Genomic DNA, 12,570 nt, shown 5'->3' on the forward strand with positions numbered 1-12,570 from the left:
TTTCGTGATCGATCGTTTATCGATCTTCGAGATGGGTTAACAAACATTCGCTTAAGGTTTTATGCCATTCGCCCAACGAGATGTGGTGTGATGTCGCGACATTGAAAAGGTCACAGTATTATCTTTGTTTAGGATAATATTTGTGTAGATGAAAGCTCCATCAAATTAGACCATTCGAGTTTTTGTGCGTGTACGCTTTGTATGTATTATCTACAATCAGCCCAACAGTTGCACCAATTTCATTCTGCAGTACGAAAGACACCCTCGGAAACATGCTTCTATTATCTCAGCCGAGCTAATGTACAATGAGCTGCTCTCGGGTGAATGACAACACTCTACCACACCGGGAGCATCCGGTTCCAGAGAACTCTTGGTTTGGCTGCTCATTTCTGTAGGCTCGCCCTTACAGGGGAGGAAACCTCAAAAACTGACGCCTTGCAAACGGGATGAGGGTGAACGCTGAGTTGAGTGGTGGGCAGGTTCTCTGCAGCGCGACTGCTCTTATGCCAGGTCGATTGAATCCGCAACGGCTAAGCTCTCAGCAGATGGATGCAGGCTCCAGTTCCGGTATTCGAGAGAAGAGATGCAACTTCATTGTGGTAGGAAATAAAAAAAAACCTCACACACACACACCCGACAGGATGTCTCTTTTGCACGATGTGAATGTGAAGAGCAAGCACAAATAAATAAAAGAATTTTGGGGCCCTTTCAATAATGAAAAGACGAAAAGAATAATATGTTGAAATTGTTGGTGCGGTTTCTCGTGAGCGTTGGACAAGCAGCGGTATTACAATTGAAGCATTCTTGATGCTAATCGTTTTTTTTTTTTATAAAATTTATCTAATTCGAAACAGCTTCTAAATAATATGCTGCGACATGGTTAAACTGTAAACATGCTGTAACAAATATCATAATTAAATAACATTATTTCAAGGTTTTACTTTCAAAACTCCTTTGTGAGGCAGTAATCATAATTCGTTTGAATTCCTTTGCAAATTCTACTGAAATTGAAAAATAGCCAGCTTTCATCGCCGGATGTGTGGGGAACGAACGTATAAAAAACAGGATTCCACCAGCCTAGACCGAACCCAGACCAGCTGACAGCAAGGACCTGCTTCGGCAAGCCCACAATGAGTCACATGGTTTCTGTTTTGACAACTAATTTGTGAAGGTCACACACACAGTGACAAACCCGCTCCAAGAGATACGTTCCGGTCGCATGGCCAATCGGAGCAGTTGGCCGGAGACAACCAGTCGGCAATCGGGTCTCCCCGAAATCTAGCACGGATGCTGAGCAAAAATGGCTCCCCGTCTAGAATCGTTAAAGTTCTCTCGCTCTTGCCATCTCCGAAACACGAGCGCTCTTTCGATTATTTTCCCTATTTACTATTGCTTTGCAAATTTGTACAGCAGACCTTTACGGTTAATAGATTCTAGCGGCTTTATGGATCAAATGGTGAAAGGAAGGAAAGAAAACCTGCAAACTCATACACCGATGATGACCTCCAAGGTTCTCTGTTACTGGCCTACTAGGTTCGAGTAATCAATTCACGGCGCCGTTTAGGAAAGAAAAAAATGGAAATGATTTTTATTGTAGTTTCAAATTTATCGCACATAATCAATTGTGCCAAACTCTATTTCCTTCGTTGACATACATACTAGCGGCTTAATAGTGTTCGGGCCAGCCTGTTTCATGCCAGGCCGGGAGTCAGTAACTGCGTGCCAGTAGCTGCGGTTCTCCAAAGATGACGTGCGGTAATGTGCGGTAGATTGCTGATTTAAATTATTATCGACAGAAAGTGCCAACCTTCCTGGACAGAGATCCGGGAATCAGAATTCCGAGAATAGAGCAGTTGATGAAAAGTCAAATGGAACTAATTTTGCTAATGCTCAAAGTTCGCCAGAGGTCTATATATTCAGGTTCTTTATGTCTATGAGGGAAGACTGGTGAAGTGTATCGCGGAAACACTGATTCATTCATTCAATTTCATGCATATCCAAACTACATTTTATTCAAAGATGCCACAAATTATTAATTCAGATGAATTTTATATAGATCTATCGCAAAAGAAGATTTTAGAAGTTGACATGTAATTTCAAATATTTCGGAAATTTCGGTGGAGTGTTAGAAACGGCAGGCCTAGAACTTTTATGGTTGTTGTGCTAATAAAGAAGAAACCATAGAAAAACATAGGCCGTTGTACAGAAAAAACTTTTCACAACTAGCCATTGTGATCAGAAAACTTCTGGAAGCCAAATATAAAAATACACATGGATGATACAATGCAGATATAAAATATGAATGTTGGTATTCAGTAAACCATGTGGTAAAACATATTGTTCATCACAATCGAAAATGCTCAGTAAATCAACAATGACTAGAATTTTTCGTATTACCTCTTAAATAAACAATAAGGTTCAAAGCAGTTACAATTTGCAAGCAGTAATACTGCAGCAAACTTAGCATTTGATGGATCATTTACGTTAAAATCACATTAAACGGGATAAAGAGTCACATGCAGATAGCGAGCCGTAGTTTGCCAACTACTGTCTAAGAAAAGTGACAAAAAATTATTCCTTATTCGAAGAAAAGAGTTCTATCAATTCTAACTAAAGAGTTCGTAAAGATCTCCTAAGATCTTGCAAAGAAAAATATGACTAAAGAGATTGATACTTTCATCTTCAATGTGCATCAATTAGAATCTAATCTGATTCAACGGAGCAGCTCGGTGGCGTCCTCCACTCGTATAGTCCAAAACTAGGGCATTTGTCCTGAGCTGGATGTCTTGAAACTTGGAACCATATGAGATCTTGTCCCAGTGGCCTTTAAAATATTATTTAAGAAAAGATTATGAGAGATGATAGGTCTACAGACCTATAGCTTGCAAGTTGGACTTATGACACACTAGTTGGCTCTATGAAACTAGGATTTAGTTTGTACCAGCAAATAAAGAAAGAGTGAGCTTTCGACCACAGATATATTGGGAGACATATTAACTACATTAGCCAGCTCTGGATGAGGAATAGATCGAAAATCGTTGATCTATGCATTTAAAAACCCCTTAAAATAACCCGGTTGTTTTCCCAAAAGATTTTTTTTCAAAATTATTCTCGAACAAAAATTATAATTTCATTCCGACCACAAATCCAAAAACATCGAACTGACACTTTGAACCGGATCGCAGTAAATGCCATGCGCCGGGTTTTCCGGAGCAAACAAACAAACCACCTTTCACCGAGTTGCATCTCGGTTTGACAGTTACAATACTCCCCGCGCGCACATACACACACACATGCATGGGCGGGGCGGGGGAAAATTCTTCGTTAACTTTTCTTCGCCCCATAACGCCGTGCAGTAAGCAGCAGAACGAGTCACAGTCATTAGAAGAACGTGCTCGTGCTCGGGCAGTGTGAGTGTGGGGCTCGCGCTGGGAAAACTCATTGTTCGCTTGTGAAAATTCGACTTTTTTTATTTGCTTTCGCGCATGTTTCGCGGCTGGTGTGGTGTGTCGTAGCGTGTGATCACCGTCCAGCGAGCTCATTTTCCGGTCTGACCACCATCAGGGATCCGTCACGGTGTCGTCGTTCGTGATGAGGTGTAGCTAGCTAGCACTATTTTTGCCTTGCCTAGTGCTTCGGTAGAGCTAGTTGTTGGGGGTTTTCCGCGTGCATGCGTGCGTGCGTGTGTGTGTACTGTGGTGAAAAGTGTTGTGGAAAACGTAGTGATAGCAGCAATAGTGTCGATCATAGGTGGTAGCAGGCTGTGCGGAAGGCAAATTTAGTGCGCGAGGATGAGACTTCCCATCGTGGCTGGTCTGCCCAGCAGGAAGTTTCTGCTCGGCAGCATCATTTTCCTTTTATGGATAAAATTACCCGCCCAACCCGTCGGCGCTTCGGCCGCGACGGAAATGTAAGTAATTGTGCCGAAGTAAGGGTAAAACAAGTGCTACGCATCAAATTGCATGCAAATTCGATGGAAAATTAACAAATTTTCACCCAATTTTGACAGTGCATTGCTCATCCCCCCAGCATTGTGATTTTCCGTGTTGACAGTTCGTTTCGTGATATGTGGGGTGTGCTGGCTGGGATGAAAATATTCCCTCGCTGTCACAATGAAAACCGAAGCAGCCTGTGGATTCTCAGCTGCCTGGCGCACCAGTGTGGAGGGGGTGGTTGAAAAACTGAGGGCGGTGAGAATGCAGAGAAGGCCAAGGGGCGAGGGGAATGGTGCGTGTAGTTGTGGTGGAAAAACTTAACGAAAACCGACCGACGACACGGATGCTATTTTCAGCTTCACCTCTCCGCTCGTTCGTATTCGCGCTCTCGTTCTGCCGGCCGTCTCGCTCTTTCGCAATGTTTCGGCATTTCGGCAAGCACGTGCTCTTGTTTGTTTTGTGTTGGACCGCGCGGAAAAGTGCGCGTCTCACAGCGCGAAAAGCGCGTGCGGCTGTTCACTCAAGTAACCGGCAAAGGAAGGCCGTATCTTTGTTTGTCAACAGACCCCCTATCTCTCCGTTGCCGGTTTGATCCATTCGCTCAACTCGTTTCCCCGCTTAGTGACACGTGTTATCCGGGCGTGCGCATCATTTTTTGTGGAATTTTTTATGTGTTTCTTATAACATACTGCAAATAGGTGTTGATCGAATGGAGACGATTTGCATTCATTATTGATTGCATAGTCATTAGCAAATTGAAAAAATAAGCAATGCTAGAATTTTTACAAAATTTATCTGTTTAAGGATTGTTTTTCACAAGTTTTTAAATGAATATGCCGCAAATATTAATACAAATGAATAAATGTTGATTCTATCGTTTTTTTTTAGGAATAAGCTAGACAAGGCTTTATAACACTTTAACCTTCATTTCAATGACCACCTACCCTGCACTTTGACCCTACCCCGTATTGCACTTTTAATTTTTAATAACTTTCGATAGAATAGAGGAACTTCAGGAATGCCTAAAAAATATATATTTTCCATCATGTAAGCAAAAACCCATAATTTTGCAATTTTGTAAAACATGCTTTTAATTCAATATTCGATGTACTTCTATATATCGAATCGAATATTGAATTGAATCAATTCCTGTATTTTTATAACCACATACCTGGGTAGATGTCGATACGGCCGGGCCGTTCTAACGAAACAAAAAAATACCTGAGTAGATAATATATGAGGTTTGGTAGATAAAAATTAACTGAAAAAAAACATATTACTCAGGGAGATATATGCTCAGAAGTTCGAAAATAATTAAATTTTTGAAGATTTGTTTTCAACAAAACAACTATCTCACACATTTAATAAGTAGTGTTGAACACAACCACGGTAACGTAGTATTTTTAACTCTAAAATTGACATTTGGAATACAGAGAACTCCGAGTTTGCGGTACCGACTGGTGTTTCGTCAAAACCTTTTGGAAACCAAAAAATTTAAAAAGTAATTTAAGTCAAACATAGTTTTCGATCGAATTTGCGGATATTTGAGGCATCTTTTGTACATATTCTTTTGTAGTACATACAAAATAAATTAATCACACCTTAGCACATCTCAGTATTACATAGCAATGTGAGAGAAAAATGAGTATTTCTAAGAAATTATCTCAAAAAATTTGAAAGAATCATGAAATCATGAAACGTTATTTTTATTCGAACTACGGACACTTTGAAGCAGTATTTCATATTACGGACGTTTTGATACAAATTCCACACAGCATCAAAACTTCATCTCAAACTCAAATTACACGTTTTCTATGCTTAAAGAATAACTATTCAGCTTTTAGCTTCTCACCATCCAAATAGACCTACCGAGACATGCCGGTCCGCGATTTTGGTCACATTCTTACTTCTTGAAAGTAGTTCAATCTTGCAAATAAAGCAAAACCCTTCGACGAGACATTCCTACGCGTTTTGTTGTGGTTTTCCTATATGAGACTGTATGCAATTACGATTTGCTCCAATTCCGGAATGTCCGGAATATAAAACAAGATAAAATATAGTAATTGAAATTGTGGACAAATATATAGAAGTTTCTTTTTTTGTAATGCAGAGTGTAAAATAATAAACCAATACAGTTTTTTCCGCTGATAATTATCTCAAGATTGGTTCCGATGTACTCCGATGCATCTAGGCCAGAATAAATGACATTAATTATGAATTTACATTCATCATTTGAAGCAAAACTGCAACGAAAGCCACCGTTGCACCACCACAGTGAACGACCAGGGCGGTGGCGACAGATGAAAAATATTTATTTATTGCGAAATTTGGGTCTAACGGGTGCGAATTAATTTATATATTGATTCCAGTATATGATGGCAACAATTTAAAATTAATAAGCGATGTGGTTATAGGCTGGGTATGGACATATTCTTCTTAAAACGTGAAGAAAATCCAGAATTTGAAGCTGTCCGTAATTCGAATTCGTAAACGGTAGATGTTTAATGTTGATAAAACGATTTTCGGCTAAAAAGTTGTCAATATTTTACCGATAAAACAAAGAGAAACCAATTTACAAAAACGCCTTTGAATATTGAGAATTGTACGGCGAAGCATTAACTTCTTCGAGTAGAACTGCGCAATTTGTGGGAAATGTTTATCGCATATTCCTGAAATTTAAAAGCTTTAGAAAAAGCAATATTATTTTTCTTTTCCTTTTGACTGTTTGTGAACTGTATATCCTCCCTTAATGCCAATATTCCCACACTCCCATTATGGAATTACTCCCATTATGCAACGTACAATTATTCAACAACACAGATGCCATTGTGCTTCTGCCGACATCTTGCTACTGTTCCATTTTTATCAACATCATCATTTATCATCATCGAAAGCTGACCTATTAACATACGCCGCACGTTCCCAACATCGGCCCCGTACACACCGGCACTGATTACTTGTGCTCTTGTTCATCTCGTTTCATATCCCATGGCATCTTGTGCAGCATGGCAAAATGGGCCGATAACTTCGGTGAGGAGCTCTGGGATCTGGCCCAAAGGATGACGAAGGCGATGGAAATTACGGCGGTAAGTTGTAGGCTGCTACGGTACGGTTAACAACAGGTTCTTTGAAGAGTACGGTGGGTTGTGATTTTAATTTTAGAAATACAAAACCTACAATGCCCGTGTGGAGCACAAGAACGGTACGGTGTTGATTCAATCGATTGTAGAAAACGTTGGCCGCATGTTCATCCGCAAGATGGACGCCATTAAGTGCATTATCAACCTGGCTGAGGAATTGTCCGAGCAGTTCGAGTACAATGAAACACTAGCGGACAACTTTTCCTACTATTCCAGCAAATACTCGAATGTAAGTATTGGGAATTGCGTTTCGAAATTGCTTTGAGGTTAGAATTGATTATATTGCTTTACCAAATGCCTGCAGATTGATGGACGTCCCGAACCGGAACTCCCGGAGACGCTGCAAGAAAATGCATGGATGTATCGGAACATGTCGCTCAATCCGGACACGCACTTCTTCAACATATCGGTCAACACGTCGTACAGTTCGGTCCATGTGCCGCAGAACGTGTACGACCGTTACCCGTGGGTGCTGGAAGCGCTGCAGTGGTCCGAATCGTTAGACGATGTGTTTCTACAGAACTACAACTCCGATCCGGCACTGTCCTGGCAGTACTTCGGTTCCTACACAGGGATGCTGCGACACTATCCGGCACTCGAATGGAACCGTGAACATGTGGACACGTTCGATTGCCGCAAGCGCTCCTGGTACATCGAAACGGCCACCTGTTCGAAGGATATCGTGATCTTGCTAGATAATTCCGGTTCGATGACGGGCTACCGGAACTATATCGCACAGTTGACGGTGAAAAGCATTCTCGATACGTTTTCGAACAACGATTTTATAAACATTTACAAATACTCGAACGATGTGGAACCGTTGGTACCTTGCTTTAAGGTAAGAGCTGGAGAGTTTGTCAAACAAACACGGGAAGTTATTTGTATCGTAACCTTCCATCCCCAGGACATGCTAGTACAGGCAACTCCGGAAAATATGCGTTTCTTTAACGAATACGTACGAGAGCTTCTACCGGAAGGGTATGCTAATGTGAAGAAGGCTTTTGTAGCCGCATTTGAGCTTTTGCAGAAGGTAAGTACCTTGCTCTACCTGCAGGATGTCCTGGCTATTTCAATGCACATCTTTCTTTGCAGTATCGCGAGATACGTCGGTGTAACGAATCGGTAAGTGGTTGTAATCAAGCAATCATGCTTATAACCGACGGTGTTCCCAGCAACATTACGGAGGTGTTTGAGGCGTACAATTGGTTTGAGAATGGTACGAAAATCCCGGTGCGTGTGTTCACCTATCTGCTGGGTCGTGAAGTTACCAAGGTTCGTGAAATTCAATGGATGGCTTGCCTGAACCGGGGCTACTACTCACACATTCAATCGCTGGACGAAGTCCAAGAGGAGGTGCTGAAGTACGTTACCGTGATCGCGACACCGTTGGTACTGCAGGGTGTGGAACATCCGCCAACATGGACGCATGCCTTCACCGACACGGCGGTAAGTTTGGAATAGGGACAGTTCCGCTAAATTGACACCAATAAACACAAGTATTCTTCAATTTCATTGCCCGTCACAGGAAAATTTACTTACGGAAGCGGACGATGATGATCCACCGCGACTGATGATAGCTGTCGGTGCACCCGCATTCGATCGAAAAGCTAATCACTACAATGAAACACGAACCGCACGGCTGCTGGGAGTTGCCGGCACGGACATCCCGGTAGAGGATCTCGATGAGCTGACTCTGCCGTACAAACTCGGCGTCAACGGATACTCGTTCATCGTCAGCAACAACGGTTATGTGCTGATGCATCCGGATCTTCGGCCCGTATCGAATGGCAAACTCAAGGAGAACTACAACAGTATCGATTTGACGGAAATTGAGCAGATCTACGACGATAACATCACGCGCCAGGTCGAGGACATGACCGGGCGGGAGATGAGTCCGTTCATATTGGAGTTGCGTCACCATCTCGTCGATTCACGGTTTGGCAAAATGTTGAAGCTACCGGTACGGTTTCATTACGATAAGATGCGTCGAGTTTCGCTCGAGTATCAGGATTACTACTATGCACCGCTAGAGAACACGCCATTCTCGCTTGGGCTTGTGCTGCCACACGATTACGGTAGCACCTGGATCAAGGTGGGTGACGAGATCAAGCGCAACCAGCATATGGGATTGAACATCTCCGATTTCTTCATGGGTGATAACTGGAAAGTACACCCGGACTGGTAAGCATGTGAATCGTTGTACTAAAACAGAAGGACACCAGGTGATGGGGTTTCGTTTTCTTGCAGGGTCTACTGCAAGTACCACTATCTGGAAGGTCACGAATTTAAAACGCCCGAGGATGAGTTGCGTCATTTTCTGAACCGACTCTACGAACCAACGTGGAAGTGGTCCCACCAGTACGAACCCGAAGACCCGAAAGATTCCGAAGGCCGTACGTAATTGCCTATTTTGCAATATTTTGCATTCAGCTACTGATAAATATCACCTACCTCTCTCTATCTCGCTTTCTAACAGCGAACTGTGGCCGTAAAACGTTGGACGATGATGCGTATTACTGCAACAAGGAGCTGGTGGAACTGCTGATCTTCGACGCGAAGGTCACGAACAACAGCTACCGCAACTGGGAGTTTGAGAGTGAAAACGAGCGAAAGATCATCGAGATGTATAACGCGACGTTACGGTTTGTGGCCACGATGAGCGGACTTACCCGGTGGCAGTTCATATTCGGTGAGGTTGAAGTGGACACGGACAGCGAGTTTGGTGACTATCACAAGAAAGCGATCGATGAAACGTGGTACCGCAGTGCGATCCTGCAGCACAAGATCGATCCGAAGAGTTTCGTGTACTCGGTACCGCACGAATCGGACCCACCGGAAGATGGTGAGCTGAAGGTGACGGCCACGATGGCAATCTTCCCGCGCGACGGTGGCCTGGAAGCGCCCGGCTGTGTGACCGGTTTCCAATTTACGCACTCACTGATGTACGATCGATTTATGGAGATCACCTCGAAAAAGACGGTGTGTATCGGAAGCGTTACCGATTGCTGTCAATCGGAAGCCATTTTAGGTTTGTTTACATTATACGGTTGTCTTTCCGCTTTTCAGTGTGATGATTGTATAGAGACGTGTGCATCAGAATCTCGGGACTGCTACGTTATCGATCACAATGGGTACGTGGTGTTGTCGGAAACGTCCAACCATACTGGCCGATTCTTTGGTGAAATCGAGGGTGCCATCATGCAGTCGATGGTTGATAAGGAAATCTTTTCCATGATCACCGTGTTCGATCTTCAGGGCCTGTGCGAATACGAGCGTGTAGTGGAAAATGACGCCATAGCGTTAATGCATGTGAGTTATATTGGATTTGCAATGATTTTAGTCCTTTATTTACCAATTTTATGGACCTCTTTTTTGTAGCCGATGCGAGTCCTGATGCTAGGTCTGAAGTGGTTCATTGCGGAGATTGCAATCATGCTGTCCCGGTTCGACTTTTGGGTGCACGGAATCCCCAGTCCCGACTACTTTGGACGTACGTATAGTGTTCCATGATGATGGACATTTCTAACTTAACAGCAATATGTCCATATTTTTAGACGAGTACGACGACTACGATGATACGCGCCCATCGAAACCGAAAAAGATACACGTCGACGAGGAGGAGGAGTACTTTAACCGGCCGAAAGAAATTAAGAAGGAGATCGTATACGAACCGTGTGATAAGAAATCTAACCTGTACGTGATGCAGCAGGACAAGTTCATCAATGGAGCTGGTTTCTTCTACGAACCACCGCCGCTACCATTGGAGGAGTAAGCAGCAAACGTTCGATGAGTTCCTTGCAATCGGATTACTGACGTACCATTTTGTGTTATCCTTCTAATGTAGGCCTCTCTATCAACCTTACTTTGCGAAACGTATTCCCCGGTCCAATTTGCTGATGATCATCGTGGAGAACGAATACAAGGTGGATAGGGTCGTGCTGTCCGCCCAACCCGAAGTGATTGCCCATAACGAATCGGAAGCGTTACCCTGTGTAAAGACCAAACTTAACTTCCTTCACCGCCGACGTTTAGAGGAATGTTATACCGAGCATCCAGATGTGAGTATTGATCGATGGTATATCCCCCGCACGAAATCTATCTCCCCTAATGACGCTCTGGTTCGGTTTCGTTTCACAGGAAGAGCTAGTTGCCCAGTGTGGCAGTGGATCCCGCCTAACAATTCAACTGACTGTAGTGATATCGACTATTGTGTCACTGTTGTTATATCGATGTGCCCAAAACGCTAATCCAATTTTAATGTAGATTCGAATGTAGACATAATAGTACCGAATTTTGTATCAACAGTGTGCGCGTGGCAAAGGGTAGCCATCCGACGTAGTCTAGTCTAGACTTACCCTTTCCTGGTTACACCACTATACAAGACTTTGAATAAGAGTGTGTGCACCTCGCGTGATGTTTGTGATTTGTTTTTAAAACTGTTTAAAATACATACACACAATTGTAACACATGAATATTAAAAAAAAAACAAAAAAAACACACAAACTAAACAGAGGAAGTCAGAAAACAAGCAGTTATGCTTAATCACACGCACATGATAACGCACACTCTATTTGGAAGAAGCTAATTGGAGACACTTTTTGGAGTAAAAAAGAAACGAACAAAGTTAAAAGTGGAAAAAAGAGTAAAAGGGGAACAGCACATGTTAACCTGTGAGACTTACAACGTAATCTTGGCACTGGACGATTATGGACCACACACATACACACACACATACAACCACACTTTCCAAAGACTTTGTGCGTGCACTATACCCGGGTATTGGCCACTATATTACCGGCATGGGGCCTCTTGCCTCCCGTACACTTTCTTATTGTACAGTCGGTTTTTACTGTACACACCGTAACGCCATCCACCTTTTTGCATCCATCCAACGATACGTTTGTGGAGAGATTTATATGGGAAACTTAAAACCAGGGACAGTTATTAGACGTGTGAATGCAGTAAGCTTTCGGTGGAGGTGCCTATATTTTTTTTTGTTTGAATCACTCTAGACATCTTGGAAGAACAGTGGGTAGATATAGCCAAGCATATGTTTTCAGTTTAGTTTAGTAACTTGCTGATGGACGGCTCACAATCATCCCGAAAACCTCTAGTCAATCAACCGTACAATCGCGCAAGAGAGCAAAAAACAATCCACAATTCCCGAGTACAATCCGTATAAAACACGTTATGTGTTCTCTCCCTGCCAAATGCCAAAGTACGGTGTAAGTTTATGTTGGTATCTGAAATGCATTCGTCCGCCCCTACAATAGCATAGGAAACAATCTCGATTATCGGATGAAAGCAAAAGTAAACCAAATATACAAAAGGAATTCCCCAACCAACGTCTGTTACTATTGAATTAAGCAACAAATTAAACCACAGAAGACAAAAACTGTCCGGCTAGAGGGAAGCTTCAAGACAAGTTAGGGTAGCATTCAAATGAAATCACTGATGTGTGAGAATTTTGTTTTGTACAATAGGCACAATCCAT

The 12,570-nt window shown here is 42.7% G+C and overlaps 1 protein-coding gene across 1 annotated transcript; it reads left to right on the plus strand.

Moving 5' to 3' along the window:
* The first annotated feature begins 3,791 nt into the window (after positions 1–3,791).
* LOC128303493 (voltage-dependent calcium channel subunit alpha-2/delta-3) lies at positions 3,792–11,994 on the plus strand. Its single transcript, XM_053040466.1, has 14 exons — positions 3,792–3,910; positions 6,940–7,021; positions 7,098–7,304; positions 7,380–7,913; positions 7,980–8,105; positions 8,168–8,521; positions 8,601–9,256; positions 9,323–9,468; positions 9,552–10,054; positions 10,142–10,384; positions 10,454–10,565; positions 10,630–10,843; positions 10,920–11,133; positions 11,213–11,994. The coding sequence occupies exons 1-14, from the start codon at positions 3,792–3,794 to the stop codon at positions 11,336–11,338; spliced, it is 3,636 nt and encodes a 1,211-aa protein (XP_052896426.1). The 3' UTR covers positions 11,339–11,994.
* Positions 11,995–12,570: the final 576 nt, after the last annotated feature.

The sequence above is a fragment of the Anopheles moucheti genome, chromosome 3 (genome assembly GCF_943734755.1).
Source record: "Anopheles moucheti chromosome 3, idAnoMoucSN_F20_07, whole genome shotgun sequence".
Lineage (NCBI taxonomy): Eukaryota > Metazoa > Arthropoda > Insecta > Diptera > Culicidae > Anopheles > Anopheles moucheti.

Bases quoted from the DNA above. Each gene is read 5' to 3' on its own strand.
- LOC128303493 (XM_053040466.1), top strand. From the start codon at position 3,792: ATGAGACTTCCCATCGTGGCTGGTCTGCCCAGCAGGAAGTTTCTGCTC. The intron at 7,305-7,379 runs GTAAGTATTGGG...AAATGCCTGCAG, and splicing joins ATTCCAGCAAATACTCGAAT to ATTGATGGACGTCCCGAACC. The intron at 8,522-8,600 runs GTAAGTTTGGAA...TGCCCGTCACAG, and splicing joins ATGCCTTCACCGACACGGCG to GAAAATTTACTTACGGAAGC.